Source organism: Eufriesea mexicana, unplaced genomic scaffold (genome assembly GCF_001483705.2).
Source record: "Eufriesea mexicana isolate 0111107269 unplaced genomic scaffold, ASM148370v2 scaffold124, whole genome shotgun sequence".
Classification (NCBI taxonomy): Eukaryota; Metazoa; Arthropoda; class Insecta; order Hymenoptera; family Apidae; genus Eufriesea; species Eufriesea mexicana.
This window is the reverse complement of record NW_016908357.1, coordinates 3837727-3860792: the sequence shown is the minus strand read 5'-3', so window position 1 is coordinate 3860792 and position 23066 is coordinate 3837727. Positions and strand designations below refer to the sequence as shown.

General features: G+C 49.0%; 1 protein-coding gene across 1 annotated transcript; it reads right to left on the bottom strand.

Moving 5' to 3' along the window:
- Positions 1-20740: 20740 nt before the first annotated feature.
- Eth (ecdysis triggering hormone) lies at positions 20741-21795 on the bottom strand. Its single transcript, XM_017911189.1, has 5 exons — positions 21747-21795; positions 21263-21447; positions 21104-21185; positions 20883-20976; positions 20741-20810 (listed from the first exon to the last, which is right to left on the bottom strand). Exons 1-5 carry the CDS (start codon positions 21793-21795, stop codon positions 20741-20743), a joined length of 480 nt encoding a protein of 159 aa, XP_017766678.1.
- Positions 21796-23066: the final 1271 nt, after the last annotated feature.

Genomic DNA, 23066 nt, shown 5'->3' with positions numbered 1-23066 from the left:
CCACCACCACCACCACCACCACCACCACCACCACCACCACCACCACCACCACCACCATCAGCATCGGTATGGCCGTCACCATGCAATGCCCATGGTGGGTAGCTGCGCGGTCGGTTGTGTACGGTGAATTACGTAATTGAGGTAAATGGCGGCTATCCAGAGTGCGGGGAACTGTGCTAAATAAAATGCCATTCAATTAGGCGACGAGAGGACCCGCGTCGACGTTGTACACCGTTGCCTGGCTGCCTGTGACGAGCCACCGCAGAACTTTCCTAAAGCCGATAGCTTCTCCCGTCCGCGCGAAACTTTCTACTTTAAAAAGATCCCGCGACAGGAAGAATCGACGGATAATTGAGCAGGCTTAATCAGCACGCCTTGTTGCTCGTCTTTGAAATACCCGATGGAACTCCAAGCCTCCTAGCCCCCCGTCCAGCGGCCAAGTATTCGGACAATGTCGAATACGAAGGATTTCATGGACCTCCGTTGAACGTTATTAAGGAAATTTTCTTTTTTAAAATATTCGCTAGTTCGAAGGAATACTAGCCGAGGTAAAATCGAGGTTTCCAACGCAGCGACGAATTTTCTCGCGTTTCTAAACTCTCGGCTGGTTAAATGCGACGAACGAGGGATGAAGCGAAAAAAATCCGAGGTCTCTGGTAGACGATGCTACTTTCGACGGTTTCTTAACACACCTAGCCTTTTTTTATGGACCAATTTCGCGATTCCATGCATCGAGAATGGAAAACACCGGGCAACCGCTGCCCGAGTGGAAAGTAGAATATAAACAGTGGCGGCGTGGAAACTCGCGGACGAAAATTACACGGCGAAGTGGCGGTTTTATTCTACTCACGGCTCTCGTTTCCCGGCCAAATCAAAACGACGTAAAAATATTTCTAAATTACAGCGCGAAGTAACACTTTTATCGCCCCGGTGTAATTGCGCTCGCATCTCGCAAAACGAGAACTTTCTCTCGCCTCTACTTTCGCAGTTTCCGCGATCGCCTCTTTTCCATTCCTTCTCATTTCCATTCCTACCGTGCGGTGATCCAGCACGATCCTGTTCCCCGATCGCGAAGATGCCCCGGCTCCAAACGTGTGTTCAAATGTCATTCAATCGGATAAGTAAGATTACCCCCCTCGCGGTAATTTCCATTCCGCGGGTGACTTTTATTTTTAATGTGGAGCATCGCGCGGAATAAAACCGACAACTTTTAATAGAATTACGAGACCAATTCGACAGCAACGACACGAGGTGGAAGAAAAAGGAATTTTCTCTTCATCTCCGACGGAGACGCTACCCGTCAATTTCCAAGATAAACAGGGGGGGTAAAAAATCCAAGGGGAAATGAAATTAAAACGTACGAAGGGGTATTAATCCGATGTCAGATGCTCGGTCTCGAGGATAATACAATGACTCTAAAGTTCCGTAATCTACGACTCGTTTTCGAGCAACAAGATGCTCGTACGATCGCGATCACGAGGGTACGAGCAAGTCGATCGGGGGATAGAGGCCGGCCGATGGCAGATCTCGAAGAACTGCTCGACGCCCGGAGCAGTGACAAGCTCCGATCATAATTTTCGTTCTTTACTGCCCGGCAGTAAAAGCCCGGACGAGTATGGGTGGGCGTTGCCCGCAAACATTGTGTTTGACCGTGTTCTACACGGTATTACCCCGTCCGAAATCGTTTCCTATATTTAGCCACGGACCACGTCCCGACCCCCTCTCCAACCTCGAAACGCTTGAAACGGCATAGCACGCTCGTAGAATGCACTCGTGGATCGACAAATCGAGCCAACTAGTAATGAGACGCCGCTCGTCCAAACGAGTTTATTCCGTTTCCAACGCATCCGGACGAGCGCGCAAGCGCGGGTATTCGAGGTTTTTTTTTCGCGAACGCGAGTACCTGGTGCATGCAGGCATACAGACGTATGCGGGTATGAAATTATAGATCAGGTGCACCAGATCGCTGGAACATCCGGCTCATTAGAATTTCAGTTTCGTTTAACTCCACGGTGTACGCAGCTTTGCGTCGGATCTCGCGGCGAGAAAAACCGAGGGGTCTTAAGGGTTTAAGGAGCACGCACTTTTAAGGAGAATCGAACGTTGGTGTCGAAGGGGTTACGCTTTGTCTCGCGCAAGATATTCCATGGGAGTGGACGTCCTCGTCACGCTAGTGGGCCTCGATCAGGGGGTGAGACGCTCGGCTATCCGTGAGATCCACACGCATGGGGATGAAACCGGACGAACAAACGTTTTGTAGATTCGAAGCTTAGAAACACGAATACAGAGTGAGACAGTAAATTTTAATTAACCGTTTGAGCCCCACAGACTTTTAATCCTTTCGCTGCGGCGGGTGTCGTCGCGAAATCCCTTCTGTAGAACGAAGCGACGTGTCAAAGATGGAAACATTACGATCGTGCAGTCTTTAGTATTCGGTATTTTAATGCAAATCTTTTGAAGAAAAAAAGAAAAGGAAAAACTGACCATCGCAATAGAGCTTGCAATTCTTTGCGAAGAGAGCTAAGCGGAACGGGATTTAATTTTTGACTCAATTTTTGTGATCGGTGACTATAGTCACCCGACGTGTGTACTTAAATGACGTCTGGTAGCTGATGACTATAGTCACCCGCAGTAGCGAAAGGGTCGAAAGAACACGGTCGAACACGCCCGAATAGCGCGATAGCGCTTCTTAATCGAATGCGAAGAAGCCCAAACTTGCCTTTCATGTTTCATTTTATGTAGAAAAATCCCAATTGTCGCGATAGCGCTTGCTGGTGCTATTCGATGTAAGTACGCGCATCAACGAAGTCGAGTGCGCCACTTTGAGTGCTATCAATCAGTGATAGCACCGTCAGTTGCTCATAGCACTCAAAGTGTACTGGGATTTTTCCACGCAAAATCTGAAGATCGCGATCGGACTGCTTGGGACTCAAGCGGTTAAGAATAAAGAAAATAAGGGATACGATACAATATATACAGATACACTTTTAGTCGAATGTCTGAGAAAATGGTTCCCACCTTTCACGTCCATGTACACCAAGGAATGACGCAGAACTGACCAGTGAGAGTCAAGAATGACCAAAAGCCCAGCTGGCTACAGCTCTCAATTGTTTCAGCCATCGGTTTCAGAACGTCAGAAATTCTCCAGGAAAAAAGACAATGTATAACATTGTCCTCCAGCAAAACGGACGTTTAGGTGCGTCTGGAATGAGGAGCGGAGAGAGAGAGAGAGAGAGAGAGAGAGATATAACGAATATCGTGGGTGGAGGTTGGCGAAGGGTGGGACGTCTTGGAGGAATGAATGGCGTACTTGTGACGAGGACGTCGATGAGCGAAGATTCATTGAGCTCGTTGAATCGGTCGAGTCGTAGGTCGCGTTAATCGGTGGTGGCTATTTCTGCCAGTCGAATCTTATTTATAGACTGTTCAGAAATTGCGAAATATTCCGAAGAACATCGGAAAAATCGCGTGCAATGAGATATTGGCCGCAATGTTGGGAAATTAAGGACGAACGAGCCTCCCTAAATTGAATGTTTCTCGTTCGCCTGGCGATACGTGGATATAATGGTCGGCCTAGAAAATTGATCCGATTACCGGGCATTTCCCACGTTAGATTCGACCGAGATCGATCAGGAAAAAGGAGCAACATCCGCCGGCACCTGTAACCTCTCATTGAAGGGAGGTCCGTGGCCGGAGAACGCGCCACACCCTTCACGGTGGCGTTCCTTCACCCCCGACCAGAGGCGATCGTCACTTTCTCTGACGTAGCCGATGAAACGCGGCGTCCTTTTGTTTCTACCGTCCATTCACCCGGCTCGGCAACCGCCACAAGCCCGCCGTATCTCCTCCTTTTTCCACGTATCTGGAAGAAGAAGAGGAACAAGAGAAAAAATAACGTTGGTGGTATCGGAGGTAAGATGGAGGGGAAAAAGGACGAAGGGAGTGGAAGGGTAGGAGAGTAGGAAACGGGCCAGTATAATTACAGGGGCGATCTTGGCCAGGCTGGATGAGTGACAGTGGAGACCACCTTTCTCAATCTAATGGCTCTTCCGCAGAGGAAGCGACGATCCAAAATTAGCCTGGAAAAATCGTCTTGCCCAAAGTACCAACGAATGCGCCACAAATTAATTGAAAATCCCTCTACCGATGAATTTCTGGGCCTTATAAGAGTCAGTAGGCACACTCGTGTACAGTCAAATTAAAAAACAGAGGGAAAGATAAAATATAAATCGTTATTCGATATCCCGAAAAAGATTGCAGCCTGAAATACGCGAGTAAGGCAGTAGAAGGGTTAATCGCGTAAGGAAGGCGAAGAATTCGAATAATTCGCGAAAAGTCGTTCGAACCACTTCCATGTCATCCATTTCCTCGGGCAGCGAGAGAAGGGTGGCTTGGTGGCCACCGCGTACAAAAGCGGGAAGACAATGGAGGGCGGAAAAAGGAGCGCAGGGGCGGCCGTGAGGAAGAGAGAAGTGGCGAGGGAGAGTATCGAGAGAGAACGTCAGCTGGCCGCGTTCTCGCGTGACGACGCTCCGAACCGTCGGCTCGGCTCCCTTCGACGCCGAGGAAGACCCGCCTCGTGTGTATCTCTGTCCTTCATTACTATTCCATGTGTCGTGGTGGAGGAGTGCACGCTCGCCGCGCGGCCGCGCGCCGCTATACGAACGGCAACAACAACACGAAAACGGCAACAATGAGGTCGTGTGCGTGCCTAAGCCGTGCGTGCACGCGCTCGCGCACGACCGAGCCTCTAGCCTCTCGTCGTCGTGTTCGTTCCCTTTTCCAGGAGAACCGCACGGGGTGTTCTCGCATGTGCGTGCTAAGAGAGAGCCACGGCTCTAGCCACGCTAGCCCGCAGCGCTCGATGTCAACTCGTTGCCATGCATCTGCCTAACCGGCCTTCGGCTGTCACGCCATCGCCGTGGAGCTCGTGATCTCTTCGCGTTGCCCTCGTTCGGCCCGGTTCGCAAGCCCCTGCTATCGTTGTGTAAAGATCGGCTCTGATCGACCATGGATGCAGGTTCCGAGTCGATACAACGAATCTCGGATCACTTTTGCCTTCGATGAAACTTGTCCGTTGGTCAAGACGAGATTCAATCGACGCGATCGAGGCGATGTCAGGTACCGTGGGATCCATTACAGCCGAGTGGTTATGTAAAGATTCGTAATGGAAGAAGATGGCTATTTACTCGCGTCTATCAGATGGCAGAATGACCAGTTGTTCCAAGTTGCAACAATTTTTACGAGTAATTTGACATTTCGTCGACTGTCATCGCGGAGATCTCGCGAGTAGAGCGTTTCGAGGCGAAGAAGTTTGACGCGGGTAAGAGAATAGTAACGTAAGAGGAGCAACAGTTAGGTAGGTATGAAGTCATCCCGTCAGGTGGTCCAGGATCGTTGCGCGCGGTACCGTTGATTGGCACGCAGCAGCAAGTGCGGAGAATGGCTGCAGGCGAAGGGAAAGAAGCGCGAAGATTCGTCGCGGGGTATTCGAGGGTAAAGGGAATCGTGTGGAGGGTTAATCCCGTTGGACCCTGAGCGAGGAATCTCTGTGGCGTTTCTCCCTTCGCCTTTCTCCCTGTAACATAATTGGCCCCTGCGCGATCTCTAGTCTGGTGCCAGAAGGGATTTCTAGGAGTCGACCAGTCCAATTTCGCCGCCGTTTATATTCCACCGACGATCCCGTGGTCCTGATATTTATCGGTGGTCCAATAAAAGTCCGATTCGATCTGTTCGATGGTTCCAAACGTCGACCGTATTACCCGTCCATTGATTTAGTAAGCGTGAGAAACGGCGGATGGTTTACAAGCAGAGAGAAAGAGAGGGAAAGAAGGTGAGAGAGAGAGAGAGAGCGAGAGAGAGAGAGAGAGAGGTAGCGCGTAAATTTTATAGGGGATTCGTTTTGTGCTTGGCTGGATAAAAATGGGAAGAACGCGTTCACCGGTGTCGCGAATACTCGTTGAAGCTGATCGATGGGACGATGAATTATTTCAGGGCGAGGTATATAAATCGCATCGAACGAAGGTCTCCCCCGGAGAACAAAGGAGAACGAGTTCGGAAAGGACAGGAACAGAGCCGATGAGAGGGTAGCCGAAATAATTAGCGGTAAGCATGAAGAAGGTCGGGCGGAAGGCCGTGGCCAGGAAGCGGCGTGGGGAGTCCTGTGATCTTTGGGAAGTCACGGGTCAGCTATGTGTGCTTTGGCTCGTTTTTGCTGGCGAATATTACCGCGAGCAATTAGCCGAGGCTCATTAGTTACTGTCCAATCAATCAAACCGGCGGACGGAAGGAAGAGACTTCCTTGTAAAACTGTTACATGGAAGCGATCGCGACAGAGACCGGTTTCCTGGAAACTTAACCTCTTTCCGCGCGCGAATTCGCTCGATCCTTAAACGAACGGGACTTATCTCGCGCGAGGGATAGCACTCGACGGGAGATAAAAATTGGCCGGGACGAAAAATTCACGGACAAACGTGGAGGAAGCCTTTTGACCGGGCAAGGTTCCGAGAAATCGAATTAAAAGGTGTATCGAAGGCCGGCAATATCGTGGCGCGAACGGTGCAGCATCCATCTTCCTCAACATCCACCGGTTGACCCTTTCCACGGGAGTTTAAACGAAAGCCAGGCAATCTACCGGCTGCTTGGATCCCGCAGGTTCATTAGTCAACAGACTAAACACTGTTGCCCCATGCCGCTAAGTAAGCTGTAAAGCCTGAACTATCAGGCTGAGGCAAAAGGACAAGCGCAGCGCAAGGATGAACTCGATTGATCGTCGCCGGATGATCGTGCAGAAATCGCTGTCACGTGGCTGTTAGATTCTTTCCAGCAGCTGGTCGTACCTTAATGGGCCACTTAAAAGTCGATTAATTACAACCAGAGGAGGTTACCTTCTTCGGTTAGTCGATTTTTACTTCCTGCTGTTTCTGAAACTACATGAATCCTCGAGTTTCATGTCTCATTCATATAGTTTCATCTAATTAAAGTGGTATTAAGGATCAAGATAAATTAAACCTAACTCAAGTGCAGCTTATTCCTTGCAGGCGAAGGGAAAGAAGCGCGAAGATTCGTCGCGGGGTATTCGAGGGTAAAGGGAATCGTGTGGAGGGTTAATCCCGTTGGACCCTGAGCGAGGAATCTCTGTGGCGTTTCTCCCTTCGCCTTTCTCCCTGTAACATAATTGGCCCCTGCGCGATCTCTAGTCTGGTGCCAGAAGGGATTTCTAGGAGTCGACCAGTCCAATTTCGCCGCCGTTTATATTCCACCGACGATCCCGTGGTCCTGATATTTATCGGTGGTCCAATAAAAGTCCGATTCGATCTGTTCGATGGTTCCAAACGTCGACCGTATTACCCGTCCATTGATTTAGTAAGCGTGAGAAACGGCGGATGGTTTACAAGCAGAGAGAAAGAGAGGGAAAGAAGGTGAGAGAGAGAGAGAGAGAGCGAGAGAGAGAGAGAGAGAGGTAGCGCGTAAATTTTATAGGGGATTCGTTTTGTGCTTGGCTGGATAAAAATGGGAAGAACGCGTTCACCGGTGTCGCGAATACTCGTTGAAGCTGATCGATGGGACGATGAATTATTTCAGGGCGAGGTATATAAATCGCATCGAACGAAGGTCTCCCCCGGAGAACAAAGGAGAACGAGTTCGGAAAGGACAGGAACAGAGCCGATGAGAGGGTAGCCGAAATAATTAGCGGTAAGCATGAAGAAGGTCGGGCGGAAGGCCGTGGCCAGGAAGCGGCGTGGGGAGTCCTGTGATCTTTGGGAAGTCACGGGTCAGCTATGTGTGCTTTGGCTCGTTTTTGCTGGCGAATATTACCGCGAGCAATTAGCCGAGGCTCATTAGTTACTGTCCAATCAATCAAACCGGCGGACGGAAGGAAGAGACTTCCTTGTAAAACTGTTACATGGAAGCGATCGCGACAGAGACCGGTTTCCTGGAAACTTAACCTCTTTCCGCGCGCGAATTCGCTCGATCCTTAAACGAACGGGACTTATCTCGCGCGAGGGATAGCACTCGACGGGAGATAAAAATTGGCCGGGACGAAAAATTCACGGACAAACGTGGAGGAAGCCTTTTGACCGGGCAAGGTTCCGAGAAATCGAATTAAAAGGTGTATCGAAGGCCGGCAATATCGTGGCGCGAACGGTGCAGCATCCATCTTCCTCAACATCCACCGGTTGACCCTTTCCACGGGAGTTTAAACGAAAGCCAGGCAATCTACCGGCTGCTTGGATCCCGCAGGTTCATTAGTCAACAGACTAAACACTGTTGCCCCATGCCGCTAAGTAAGCTGTAAAGCCTGAACTATCAGGCTGAGGCAAAAGGACAAGCGCAGCGCAAGGATGAACTCGATTGATCGTCGCCGGATGATCGTGCAGAAATCGCTGTCACGTGGCTGTTAGATTCTTTCCAGCAGCTGGTCGTACCTTAATGGGCCACTTAAAAGTCGATTAATTACAACCAGAGGAGGTTACCTTCTTCGGTTAGTCGATTTTTACTTCCTGCTGTTTCTGAAACTACATGAATCCTCGAGTTTCATGTCTCATTCATATAGTTTCATCTAATTAAAGTGGTATTAAGGATCAAGATAAATTAAACCTAACTCAAGTGCAGCTTATTCCTTTAGGACCAGAGTATCCACCAATTACGCGTAATTGTAGCCTGTCTACCCCTTTCCATTTTAATACGCTATACATTGCTCGAAAATTCTACGATTCCCGTTTCACCCGATCGAACGTTAAAATCCGTCGACTTCGGTAACGATGCACGCGTCTCGAAATTAGAACTCGACTCGTCGATTCGGCACCACTCCACGATCATCCGACGCGTGGTGATCCGTTCGATCTGCCGCCAGGTCGCGCGGAATCTCGGTCCCCGGTAACGACCCGGACTAGACCTCCGTTCGAAGCTCGATCCTCCAGCCGGTTCTACCCTCGGGGCCCGAAGCTTAGCGTATCGACACGGAGGTCGAGGTAACCGGAGCTCGCCGAACAACGCGTAGGAGTGCAAATACGAAGGTAGCACGTGGTTAGACGCAACAGCTCCAGGGGACAGTGTACACGGTGGTGATGTGTGACGCGGTCTGACACGATGTCGGTATCGGGTCCCGCTGGTCGGCCAGGGTACATCGTGGTCGTACATGATGTATATGGTGCGCGGGAATAGGGGCGGGGCGGAGACAGATGGGCGTGCGGAGGATCCCTTTGAGGCTGCCGCATGCGGCGCCAGTGCCTCTGCCCTGGAAGTTCTTCTTTTACCTCTTGCCCCCATCGAAAACCTGCGGACGATGCTTCGAGGCCCGAAGAAGCTTCGAGCCTTTCCCTGGCGCCACTCCGAGAGACCGCCGAATCCTTTCGGTCGCGAGAATCACGCGCTCGAGCGTCAGTCTACGTCCGTTGGAAGCGTCGACGAAATTTGTTTCCGATATAATGACAAGCCACCGGCTGGCCGATTAAACGGGGCAACGAGATTCTTTTCGCCCCGATCTCGCGCGGATTTGTCAAACGCGCGTGTACGTAGACCAGAAGGATCGTTGCAAGTCGGCCGGCTTGTAATGCGAATGTAATTACTCAATTCATCTTGCGTCCCGGCTAATTGCGCGTTCTACGTGATCTCGATTAGCCGGGCCAGCGGTTTAATTGCCCCGCTCGATTTTACGAGTCGCGCGCGATTCGCGTGTCTTGTAATCAGACCCCTCGGCGTGGAGATTGATTACGGAAACGCGAGTTTCTGCTCGGTTCCGTTCGTCTCATGACACTTTCGCCGCTCGTTATTAATGAGCTACACCTGAGGAACGACTGTAAGTGTCAGCCGTATGACCGCGAATATCCTTCTTCGTCGACGAAGATCGCGCGTATCGTTGATAAAACTCCGTTTACCGATTATATAATTGGACACGGGGGGCGAGGAGCGGCTGGCCCGATAAATGAAAAGAAGCGAGACTTTGGACGAGCCCGAGCCGTGGATCAGGCAGAAGGATGCCAACTGCCCGGAGGCAACCGAGTCGTTTTACCGAGAAGCGTTAGAGCAGCCCGTGGTATAGAGGCAGGAATTTCCCGCGAGGCTCGCGTGTCCCGGATTTCAGGATCGGGCCCCCGTGAATCCTCCGGCGTCCTCGATCTTCTCGAAAAAGGCCTCCTCCGGGGGTTGACTAGTCCGGCTAGGATACGTCGGGAATCACGCGAACCCCGGGGCGACCGAAAGGTTAGCACGGAAACATCAGCTCGCAGATCTTCTTTCTTCCAAGCCTTTGTAGACCGGGGTAGCCTCGAAACTGAATTATGACCGCTGATTACTGTCGTTCGACCACGTTGCCCCTACGCCGTTTTACCTCGCTTGCAAACGATCCTGTCGAATGTAGAAGCGGCGATCTTTGTGGCTACCAAGCGTTGAAATTCCCGTTTTATTCTTCCACAATAAGATCATGAAATTTATTTTTACTCCCGAACACGCGTGCAGCGTCCAGGGGTAATTTCCCCCCGAGTCTCCTGCTATATACTCCCGATACCCGATCATCCACGGTGTCTCCGTTAGCAGGCGAGGTTTTAGCAGCATTCTGCGGAAAATACGTCCCCGATTCACTCCCCGTTCGTGTTCCCTGTCATCGAGCACCGACCAACGAGGACCAGTCTGATTTACAATCCGCCCCGTGAATAGACGACACGGGGGTACTGTCGCGTGGCGGATCCTCTGAAAAAAAAAAAAGGGAAAAAGAAGGAGTCGGTGTCACAGGTAGTCGTTGGTGCTGAAACGACAGTAAATATCTCCTACGATCGTTTAACCGACCGCTAACCATTGTCACCTCCCCGAATCATTTTCCTGCCCCTTTTCCGTCAACCGCGCGACCGATTCTCGAAGATAGAGATCGGTTACCAGACAGCAGACCGAGTGGGTTTAACACCCACTAAAAATGTGTAAATATTTGACGCAAAAAACGCGTCTTGTCCGAAGGTCTGGGCCCGTTGGGGCCACCGCGTAGGTCAGTCGGTGTCCTTTATAGAAACGAGGTAGGTCTTTGGCAACGCTCAGCGGCCGACCTTTGTAGTTGGGCCTAACCTCGTTTGTGAAACAAGCCGGCTACAGGTACACGACAGACAAAGACCCCACCGCTAGTTCGTTCGGCTGTTTAGGGCCTGGTTATAATTGCTTCCGAGCTTTTCGATAAATCTCGTATTCCCAGGCTGGTGTTCCCCTTCATCGTGCCACCATCGGATTACTCTCGGACGGATCGAATCGAAGATCAGAGACTGTTCGAAACTCGTGGATCTAAACGTGACTGAAAGTCATCCTCCGGAGCCAGCAGTGGTTGGTCGTCGAGTCGCCTGGTAGTTTCGAATTTGCAACGAGGAATGGAAATACAAGTGGAACCGGGGAACGACCTTGTCTAATGCACTTTTTTTCCGTTCTTTCACTTCGATTCGATCCGGAACGAGAGAAAGATCGATAGATCCCGGACGGTATGGTACTGGAACCGATGTGAAATTTCGTGGTCACGAGCCACGAGAAATCACAGGTTAGTCCAGTTTTCACAGCCTCCATTTACCCTTTACGAATCGTCGAACCCTTTTCCTGCTCGGAGCGCCAGGCGCCAACGTTTCACGCCTTCTCAGCGGTCGTAGAAGCTCTTTTTCTTTCGTACGGACTCGTAGTTAAGGATCCTGAAGCGTCGTGCCGCTTGCCGGAGTTAATGATTTTTTCAAGTCCCGAGGGAATTGTACCCTTCCCATTATATCCTTCGCTTAAACCTCGCGACTCGTCCGACGAAAATATTCAACAACGATCACGATCGATGGAATAAAAATCAGCGACAGAAAAATGGAACGTTCTACCCTCGTCGACGTTGAGAGAAACGATTCTCTCGAAGGCGGAAAAGGAACGGGTTCCTGTTAGAAAAATTGGAACAACTGAAACGATGAAGCCACGTATTATTTACGTGCCATAAAGTTAGAAAATGTCTAAAGTATCGCCTCGGAACGAATTATCCTTTCCGATGTATATCCCTCCGATGCACGGTCGTCTTCTCCATCCACCTTGCTCCCCTCTTTCTCGCGCCCGCTCGCTCCGGGGATCCCCCGTTCTCTGTCTACCCTGTTCACCGACCATTTCAGTGCAAGTCATTCCAGAATAATTTATAACCCAAAGGATCGGCTAAACGGTCGGACTAAGTTAACTAAACGCCGTGCTAATTTCATTTAACGCCTGTATCTGCCGAGCACGCCGCGGGGGGTTGTTTATCGAGTGTCCCTTACGACTCGTGGCCTCAGCCAACCCTATCCGCTTGTTACCTCGCACTCACCCTTCCGCCGAGCGAAACGACAGGCCGCAACCCTTTCACGATACTTCTCCAGGAAGCTAGAAGGTTCTTTAACTCGTTTTTGGGCGGCATCCCAGCCGGGTGGTTAGTGCCACTTCTCACGTGAAACGGGCGCGATACGGGAAGGTGGCGGGCCGAGAGAGAGACGAAATGGAAGGCAGACGATAGTTTCTTTCGCCACGGCAATCAAAACGAATTCGATGGCCTCGTTAATGTCCGGTTTTATCGATTTGGGACGAGCGTAAATTCCGCGGAACGACACGTACCTCCTAAACTTTTATTATATCCGAAACACGCCCGTTTCACGGTGGAAACGCGCTGCCTTAACACCCCCCGGCACGATCTTATTGAAAATTACGACGATGCCTGGTCTACATTAAGAAATTCGTTCGGCTTCCGAGTCTGTGCTCGATCCTCTGATAAATTACGAGCCAATTTCTGGCACGCTCCTTTCCGAGAGAATTGAGAATCGACAACCGGACGGGGAAAATTTCGAGGAATAGAAAAGTCCTCTGCGACGATGACGGTATTCATTTTTTCTCCTTTATCTTTCTCCCCTGCGTCCTTTTCTTTTCCCTCCTCTCCCCCTCCCGCATCGAGAGTGCGTGCACTCCGGAGGTTGGGACTTTTTCGAGATTAATTACCAGAGCTCGATAATATCGGCACGGTAGCTTCGTTTCGCCCGACACTTTAATGGCCGACACATTGATTCAAAGAACGGGCAGAGGAAAGAAAGGAAGAACGAAAAAGGAGCGAGAGGGGAGGGAATAGATACAGAGAGGAGACGGTAGCAAGGACGTCTTTTATTTCTTTCGACTCCTCTCGGTACTACCTGGCCACGCTCTTTCTCTTCGTTCGCAGGAAGATAAAGGATGGTAATTGTTTTTTTCCTTTCTTTTCCCTCCCTGCCGTTCTCTCGTCGAGTTTCTGTTCCTCTTCGAGCACAGGGCGTCGCGTTGCCTCGCCGTCATTACACGGCATGACAAGGCGCCTCTGTTCCAGGCTCCTCGACTTCTCGCCACTTTTTCTGCTCCCCATTCTCGTACCACCTTTTCACACGCTTCTGAACGGCAGAAAAGACTCGAACGGCAGGAAGCGACGTCTCTCCTTGTGCACGGCCGTGATAACCTTTCAACCCTCTTCAAAAACCGTCTTCGCATTGTGAACGAACGGCTCGAGTTAGACGGGGGAGGGAACGGCAGCCGATAAAAGTCCACGATGACGAAATGGTATCTCTCGCGACTGTAATCCGGTTGCTGGATAATATAAGCAGCCAGAAAGAGAGAGAGAGAGAGAGAGAGAGAGAGAGTCGTCTCGTTTCGCGTGGCTTGGCTTAACCCCCTCGAGAAATGTCCAGAATTTCTCGAAGAACTATCCCTTTATCTAAAGTCAAGGCAGTCGCTGTATTTCGCTCGAGAAGCCATTTTCTCGGTAATACCGGGGGTGAAAAATGACGGCGAAGAATCGATTTTCCGTTTTATCCGACGATAATTCGCAGAGAGGAATTCGTGGGGAATTTTGAGGGAACGATGAAATTTTTGGATCCGTCGAGGGTTAATGGAAGATTTAAATTGAAAGAAATATCGATTTCGTTCCGAGAAAGCCGTCCACGGTTTTTGTCCTGGCACGGCGTGGATTTGACTTCTTTTTTCACACGACTCGTATCCCGAGGGAAGTCCGGCCGGCAGGTCTCGCAGGTTTACGAGGTCCTACACTTGTACACTCGCCTAATTGATCCATGGCCGGCCGTCTGTTCTACCTGCGGGGATGAGAAGGCGGCACACGGACAGAGACACGGCCGAGGCGAGCGTGCACACGCAGAATATCAGAGTGAAAGCCTCGGTCTCTCAGGGTGAAACGGAGCAGGAACCAGGAACAGGCCCTACATTTACTGCCAGCGAATTACCCTGTGAAAGAAGCTTGCGTCCTGCGAGAGGGACCGCAGTTCCTCACACCTTCCAAGCTCTTCTAATTCAACAGCGTCCTTCTAGGCGAAAATCTTTTACAAGTCTAATTCGCTGCGGTCTCGTTTCAGAACTCGAGCACCTTTAACGAGATCCCAGAAAGCTCTCTTCTAAGAAGTGAAAGAATCGGATAAAAATTGCGAATTATATAAACATAACAGTGCTCGTGTACAACAGTAACATAATTAACACTTCGAGGGCCACGTTGGTTACTCGTGACCGGAATTTATGTCCCCGGCGCGGCCATGATGGCGACCGCAATATCGCGATGCTTTGGATCAGTTAAACAGGGTGAATATCGTCGACGAAAGGATTTCGAATAACCCAAATAACTGGACCACGTTGTCAGTTACAAATGGCATTATTCAATAATTAAAAATTTTAACGAAATCAAACTATAACGAAAATTCTCTCCTAACTCTCTGATAGCTGCGCATAAGACTTGCGTTAGCAGACGACGCGTTAAACGATAATTAAATAATTCTCCGGAATCTAAAACCTTTCGAAACGTATCAACGAGCGATGATTGTTGAAGTGCAACGACGATGAGGCGACATGCATTGGCATTTGTTTTGTTAGAGCAGCTAGTAACTGTAAACAAGATATCGGTATGGTAGGAAACGATAGTTGCGTAATTAGGTTGATTAGATAACACACGACATCTATGTAGAATCACTGTGACTATTGTTATTATTCTAGAATGTTCTCTTCCAGGAGCCAATGGCTCGTCCTAGCTATGTAAGTCAGTCATTTGAGAGATACCGATGTAATAAGGTTTGCTTTGTAAATATATATATAGCAATCCACTGACCAGTTACTTTAACAAAATCATGACATGTTTTAATATTTCTCTTTCTTAGCGACGTTAGGAACGCGACAGTCCAGTTCCTTGTCAGGCCTCGCCGCCATATTAGCTTATACAAAATATATATTCCTTTGGTTCAAGCCAGAAGAATTTAGCTTTTCTCTCTTTTTTCTCTCTATTAGATAAATTGTCCTAATCGCGGCAACTCTATTTTCGATTCGTAACTGATTACTTCAAAGGCATAACGTCACTTCGTGGTCATATATTATGCTCCGGTTCATCTCTCGCACTCTCTCTGTGTACATCGCCAAAGCATTTCATGTCTGTCACTATATTAAACTTAGAATTCCAAACTCTGCTGTTCTTTTTCTTTTTCTGGTCAAACACTTTCATATAATTCCTACAAATATATATATACAAAATACATATTCCTTTAGTTCAAACCAGAAGAATTTAATTTTCCCCCATTTTTTCTTTGCTATAATTTCTACAATGATAGTTCTCCGCACCTCAGAGAGATGGCCGCCCAAAATGGCCCACGAGCCAGCTGACGTCCGCCAAAAGCCCCCGTATGCCAATGGATTAACAAATTACCCGAAACGAATAGGAAAATTTCTGTCCCTCGACTTCCGGCAAATAGACCCTTCTAATTCCCAAAGCAGCGCCTTTTATCGCGGCGGACGATCGATCCGTTCCCATGTGCATGCGAATGTCACCGCACGAGAGCCTCGCGGTTCCCAGTCGATCGTTCGGACGTCGGGGCCAGTGGGTCGAAATGTTTCGGCGACGCCGTGGAATTACCGGCGTCTAGGTGCGACAGGGACGAAACCGGCATAGGGTGGGTGGCAGGCGAAAGAATAAGAGGGACGGGGAGAGTGATTCGCAGAGGATGGCAAACGGTAACAACAAGTTGCCCGTAATAGGTGGCCGATCGGGCGGCGGTCTCGTGAAGCATGGGTCGAGGAGAGAGCGAGTCCGTTGCATGCCACAAATTGGCTCAAATATTTACGCAATTGGCATGATAACCGCATTACGTGATTATGTACGGTTGTTGCGCGCGATCCCGATGCTCACCCTCTCATCCCATCATCGCCACCACCCTTCTCTCCTCTGTCCCGTTCCTCTCTGTCTCTCCTCGTCCCTCCCGTTCTCTGCGTATTTCCATCTCTGTCGCCCCGTGCCCCGTTCTCCATGACCTCCCGTATAAACGGCAAATCAGGGTTATTAAACGACCGGTCGCGGGACACGCGCATTGTTCCCTTCGCCCATGCAACTTCCGCTTCGACGTTCTTCCGGTTCTTTCCGCCGATCGCCTGCCGATCCGTTGCTCTCTCGATTCTATGCTAGAAATCCGCCTTTCCATTCGCCAAAGTCGAATGATTTACCAACGATTTTTGGCCGATTCAATTTCCCCGTGATGCGTTTAAATCCTTTCGCGGTTCCCATTTTTCTTTTTCCCACCTTTTTTTCCTTTCCTTTTTACGTTTTTCGTTCTACTCCGGAGACTCGATTTACGCATAGATGTGATTTTTACGAGGGAAGAAGGCAGGTGAAGCGTCGCGTTGTTCGTCTTGGATAATTCGCAGCGACGATCGCCGATTTCCAGCAGTCACATTTGCATTTTTCAGCGACTACCAGGTTAATGCGGCGTCGTGAAAAGAACCACGCGTGATTCCCCGTATCTGGGAAACGCGAGTTTATCACTCCGTTTCCAGAGGCGAATAAAGGCAAAAAGGGGCCGCCGCCGCTATAATTACCGGCCATTTGAATTGATTGCAAAACGTGAAAACGAAGTAATCGCGAGCCGTGTGCGGCTCGGGACGATAGAAAAATTATAGACGTGGCGATAGCGATGGAAATAACAAGAGTATTTCGTACGAGATTTTAATATCGATCACTTATTAGTGTCCTTAGCCTGTCCACTTTCTGCCGTGCCGTGATCGTCTTGAAAAAACTAGACCAGGAACACTATAAAGCGATAAACAGTCGTAAATTATAGTACGCATAAAGCAGCCGATACCGTGGACATATCATTTTCTTCGATCACCGATTCCTTCGTCTTTGTCCGCGTGGTGCGTGTCTTCGGGATAAGTGAATTCTCAGACGAGAAGATCCGATTCAAGTTCAAGCATGTGCATTCGTACGTCGAAATTCGAGTAATATCCCAACGTCGTGCAACACGGGAACAGACATCACGTACTTCGTATCTCATCATCCGCGTAACCTTCTCCATGCATCAAATATCTAATCAATCTCCAAGCACTTCTTACCACATAACTCATTTGCATACAACACTGTAACATTCCTCCGGCACCTTTACAACCGTCGACGAGGCACTTGCAATGGAACTAATCCTTCAATTACCCTAATCAATGCATCGGCTCACCTTCTCCGTTGCTCTCCGTGCACACGCGCGCACAACGAAGCTTCATTACCGATATCATCATCGGCATAAAGTCATTCGGTATTCCATACCTCTCCGACACCCTCGCCAGGTTACTCCGGCGTGCAGTTGGCCGAACAGAAGTATCTCGGCGCGCAAAAATGGCAGAATAGAGGGCCCCGGCCGCCATCCTGGTCCCGCAGGCGAAGTTCTGCTTCGTGATTTCGCCTCGGCCACGGAGGTGGCTTCTTCTTCGAAAATACAGTTACTCTGGCCGGCGATCTAGCGCCGATCCGTTACGTAACACTCCGTGGAAACGCTCCGTGTCGACTTCACCTCGTCTCTCCGCCTCCTCCGGCTGACGGGGAACGCGCGTTACGTGCGGTTTCCGTAAATTGCTACGTGCAAACCAGCCTGGGCCTGGTACAGCGGTGCTGGTCGCCGTGTACCCATCGCATCTCCGTCTCTCTTCCCGACACCATCGCTATGGAATACCGGGCAACGGGAGCCGGCTGCTGGCCCAGGCAGCAGCGGTGTTACGGTGTTCACGGAAACGCGGGGTTATTCGGGGAAAAATCGAGTCCGCGGCTAGCTCACGGAAAGGTGAAAACGTCGTACGTGCGAATTATCCGAAGCTGGTACGGGAACGGGGGGCCAAGGGGGGGGAAGGAGAAAGAAAGCCGGTGGCTGCAGGACGAATCCTCGGCTGGATCCATCTCCTCCGCCTCCGCAAACCTCTTCTTCTGTTTCGGTGCTGTTGTTACGGCAGCCGGTTCGCCACGGTAGTCATTACTTGAATTAAATAATACTCGGTATAATTATTTGGAAAGTTTACAGCGAGATGTATGGGTCGCTCGTTCGAGGGAACACACAGCAGGGAGAGCGCGGCTTTTAATTACGCGGCTGCTGCTGCTGCTGCTGCTGCTGCCGCCAAGCAACGCTTCTTCGAGGATTGCGAGTTGCTTGGTCTGGCCCGCGGGGTAATTAACCGATGTTTAGAAAGCTGCACCGGGTCTATCGATGACGAGCGTGTCCTCGGTTGACGCTGGATCCCGTGGAATCCGGAGGAACGGAGAAGAATCGAGTCGTTAGTGGTGCACAGGGGGCTTCTTCTCGCATTGTTCCTCGCCGTCCATGGTGGGAATTCGGATCCGGCGTGCGGCACGGACGAAAGAACGAAAGAGACAGCTCCGCGAGCGCGGCTTGGCTGGTAATGAATTAAAATTACCGGTTACACGGTTGCCTCCGCGTAAACACCGAGCATTGATTTAAACACCGGGATTATTGTAATTACAACAATTTATTGTTTCGGGGTGCAGCCGGCGAGGGCAGGGAGGAGAGGTTCGATCGAGCTGTCGGTGGCGACAGCTATCGGCGGAGCCCGCAAGTCGGTGCGACTCGTCGCGCAGCTGCCGCCATCTTTCAGCGGGTGCAGTAAGCGGGATATTTATGCAAACGATTATTGCACCGTTTTGTTTAAATAAATCACCGCGACGTGCAATTAGAAACGTTTTCATAAATTCTCGCTCGACCTCCGTTTCCAGCATTTTTCGACCCACGAGTTTCGAGGTTAGGCTACCTCGCCCGTGATTCACGATGATAACCGCGTTTTGGAAATTACACTCCGCGCTAATGATTAATGCAACGGCGCGAAAATTGGTCGGAAAGCGGGCATCGGGGTTTTCGGGGAGGAATCGGAGGATTGTATCCTCCGATGCATAGGCTTCGCGTCGTTTCGAGGCTTATCGACGGTAGATGAAGCTTCGCCGGAGGCTCCTACGAAGTGATACCCGAAGTGACTCCTCCTCGAGGTTCCATCCACCCGCGTTCTGACCAACACGTGTTGCAAACGATCACGTGGCTGATCGTGGCTCAGCCCCCTCATTATCATAACCGCTTCTCGAATACTAACTCTAAGTCGATTCTAACGAGAAACGGTGTCCAGGATCGTGACAACCCGAGGGTCAATACGACCCATTCTGTTCACGCGAATCCACTCTGCGCTATGACTATCCCCAATTTGGCTCTGGGTAATGGCACGTCCTATCTGCACCTTGGTCAAAAATTAGGAGGAATTTAAATAGGAGTGATCTCTAGTATTTGCCAATGAAATTGCACCCGCAAATTTATTCTCCCGTTTCGTATATCTTCCGAAGAGACTGTACCTCGCGTAACGTTCTCGATATTATGTGACCCTTCCCCGCGTTCATTTTTACGCACGCCACGCGAGATCGATAATCGACAATTACTCGAGAGTCGGTTGTCATGTACGTACATACGCGTACGCTCACGTTTCCAGCAACGTCTAGGAAAATTATCTCCCATATGACGACTGACAGGCGATGCCAGAAACTGCAATTTCCCGATGATACGATCCTTCCGAGGACTGGCGTCGGGTATCCTATCCGTTTTTCAACCGGCATATGCGTCGTGTTTATGCAACCCTTGCAACCCTCTGTGGAAACGAATATTCGATGAAGCGTCGAATAGATATTTTATTCTATCATTTCACGGAGAAAACGTCGGGAATAAAGTGTATCGTGAATTTTAACGATTCCTCGATCATTATCTGCTCGCGAAGTTGCTAGAAAAATCGGTCGAATTAATTCCTCGATTCTCTGGCGAAGTTTAGAAATTAAAATCGAACGATTAAACGATTTCAAAGCGTCGAAGGAATTTTTAATTTTAGAGCTCGTTGGGTTAAGGTTGAGAAAATCGATACCGTTTCGGTACGAGTCTCGTGTCATTCGATGGCAGATGGAGCAAGCAATGGCGGTCGTTTATTTTTCTCAAGGGTGCGCGATCGATGTCACGTGTAAAACCATCTGTTGCCAAAATTTGGCAACGAGGACTCTTCGATTACACGCTGTCCTTTATTCCCTGTTCCATGACTGGTCTCGGTAATTTTACGATGTCAAAGAATCGACAACGAAACGGGAAAAAAATCGCCCCTTGGGATAAAAAGAAGGAAAATATAATTTTGTAGAAAATATTCGAGAATACATTAAAGAAATTGTTCGGGGATATACAATGTTGCAATATTGCAATATCGTTTGTACAAGGAACATTTTCGGTGTACAAAATTGTGATGCGTATGCATGAGATACAAGATTAATTCATAATGAAGGAGGGAATGATGTTTAAAAAAAAGGGCATGTCTCCTATTTACATATTTATTGTACTCGATATTGTCCCAACACCTTACACCGACAACAACCATTAAGTATATTCATCCATGAACACCGTAGCCACGTCACGTCGCTTCGTTTATGCTAATTCTCCTCCAAAGCCACAGGCTCGTTTCCTGTTCTCTTTTTCCGCTTCCATATATCGTTGTCGATGCTTGAAAAAAAGGATAATTAGTTGGGCTCCTCATTTTTCTCTTTCTGTCTTTAATTATCTCTACAAACATACTCGTCTGACGAGTCTTTGGAATAACCAGCCAGAGTTCGCCATAGTTCTGGTGGTCCCTCTATCGCGAGAGGGAAGTTTTGCCAACTCCATGCATCTGTTAAATAATGAAATATTTATATCGAGTATTTATACATAATTCAATTTCTATATAATTGATATATAATTTGATGTATGTATAAAGCCCAGATTATGGATGAGTATGCGTGTAATTAACTTGTTACCATCGGGCGATGGAAAGTTCACTCGTCTCTTTATTGGCCTCGAAAATGGTTCGTCGATGGAATAAGACTGCCACGATTCGTGCTTTAAAAAAGGTAAATAGAATTGGTACTCGTTGGTGGCAGATGAAATTCGAATTATTCATATAAATCCACCGATACCTGCCCTTCGCCGTCATGGCCGCCGATCTTAGCAATATTCCTCCGAGATTTGAAGATGTCATCGTATCCGTCGCTACGTCCAACACGCGGGATGTTCTTCGCGATTTTCAGGAAAAATGCTGGCACCTCGTCAGCCATCGAGACATTTTCGCAAACGATCAACGCCAGAACGTAGGCCACCAGAGCTGAAAAATTAAAAACGCAAATATCCTCGAAATAATTCACTCGTAATTATCATCACCGTTAATTTCCTTTCGATCCTCACCCCAATTCCTCACCAAGTCTCAATACGAATCTATTAATTCTATCTCGACGCGAAATGTCTCAAATCCACAAGTTAATTCCACACATGAAATAACAAAAATTTCTCTTAAACATAATAATTAAACACCCATCAAATTTTCGCGATAAAGTTAAATTAAAAGATTCGCAAAATGGAGTTAATCGTGGACTCGCGTAATGTGAAATGTGAAAACAGACTCACCGCCGATCAAGAAACGTCGAGCTAGTCCCAGAGATTGGAAATTCGTCATTGTCACGCTTTCGATCTGCAAACGAATGGATCAATATTCGATCAGATCTCGAAGAAGATAATCCGACCGCTGATCACTGCGAGCTTCGTCGGAGAATCTTATCCCGCGACTGTGTCCACTCGCTGGACCATCGTCGTTTCCCGCGAAAACGAATCGTCCGAATCGTGAGATGTCGAAGCGGGCAGGAGGAGCGATTGCACGACACGCGTTCGACGACTGTGCGAAGGAAACTGAGCGATTTTTCCTAGGACTTCTTCCATTATCGCGACGAGTGAACGGAATATTCTCGGATATCGTGGGCGATGGAATAGAGGAGTTTGCACGGCGAAGCCCCATCGCATTTAGATATCCCGGATGTTTGTGATGGCATCTGCGCGATGATCAAGCGTGAGAAATCCGTTCCACGTGTACAACTGTCCCCGCGATTTCAGGCCACCTTATGACGTCGAATTCGTGGATTTAACGTGTGTGTCCTATCGCTTTCTTCGTGTACCGTGTGCATTTCCGATTGCACGTAGGAGTGTGACCGCGTAACCGAGGAAGCCAGATAACGTAAAGGAGAAAATTGAAACGCGTTCTCGCGAAGTTTGCGGTTTCCCATTCGAGATACTTACCCTGTAGTACTCGCGACTCGCACTGAACCAAAAACGACAGGGACCTCTGTATTTATGCAAGGACTAAGGACCAATTACGTATTTCGATCAGGTCGATTCTAACGCGAATCGAAGCGGGCACTTGTTGCACCCCTATCGCGCTGTCGAATGAATTTCAAGTCGGACGATCGAAGTTGAATAACTTTCGTCTACGGGATGCCTGGCTCGGCGCTTATGGTTGGCATAAATTCTGACGAGTTCCTGAATCGGCGAATATAAATTTTAAGTTCGTTTTCGAAACTTTTCATTCATGATTTCGCTGTTTTATTACGAGTTGAGAGAGGCAAAGTGTCGTGTAGAAGGCATTACATGTATCGAGGTAATCGTGTTTTTAATAGTATGTTCTTGCTACTGATATGCATCGACGATATTTTTGACGAATGTACCGTATTTTGAAGTACAGCCAATTTCACGGGTTTATCGATTAGTCAATTATTTCACGGTTTCTGCGAGACTGTTTACGTCCACGCGTTAAAGCCGACGTAACCCTTATTTCGTCAGGTGAATGAAACGTGCTTTCCATATCGAATCGTTCGATCTGCATTTCAGATGTCGAGAAGAGTTTCATTGAACCTCCGCGTGTTATGTAAATTATTTAAAATCGAGCGTTTCCTCGGA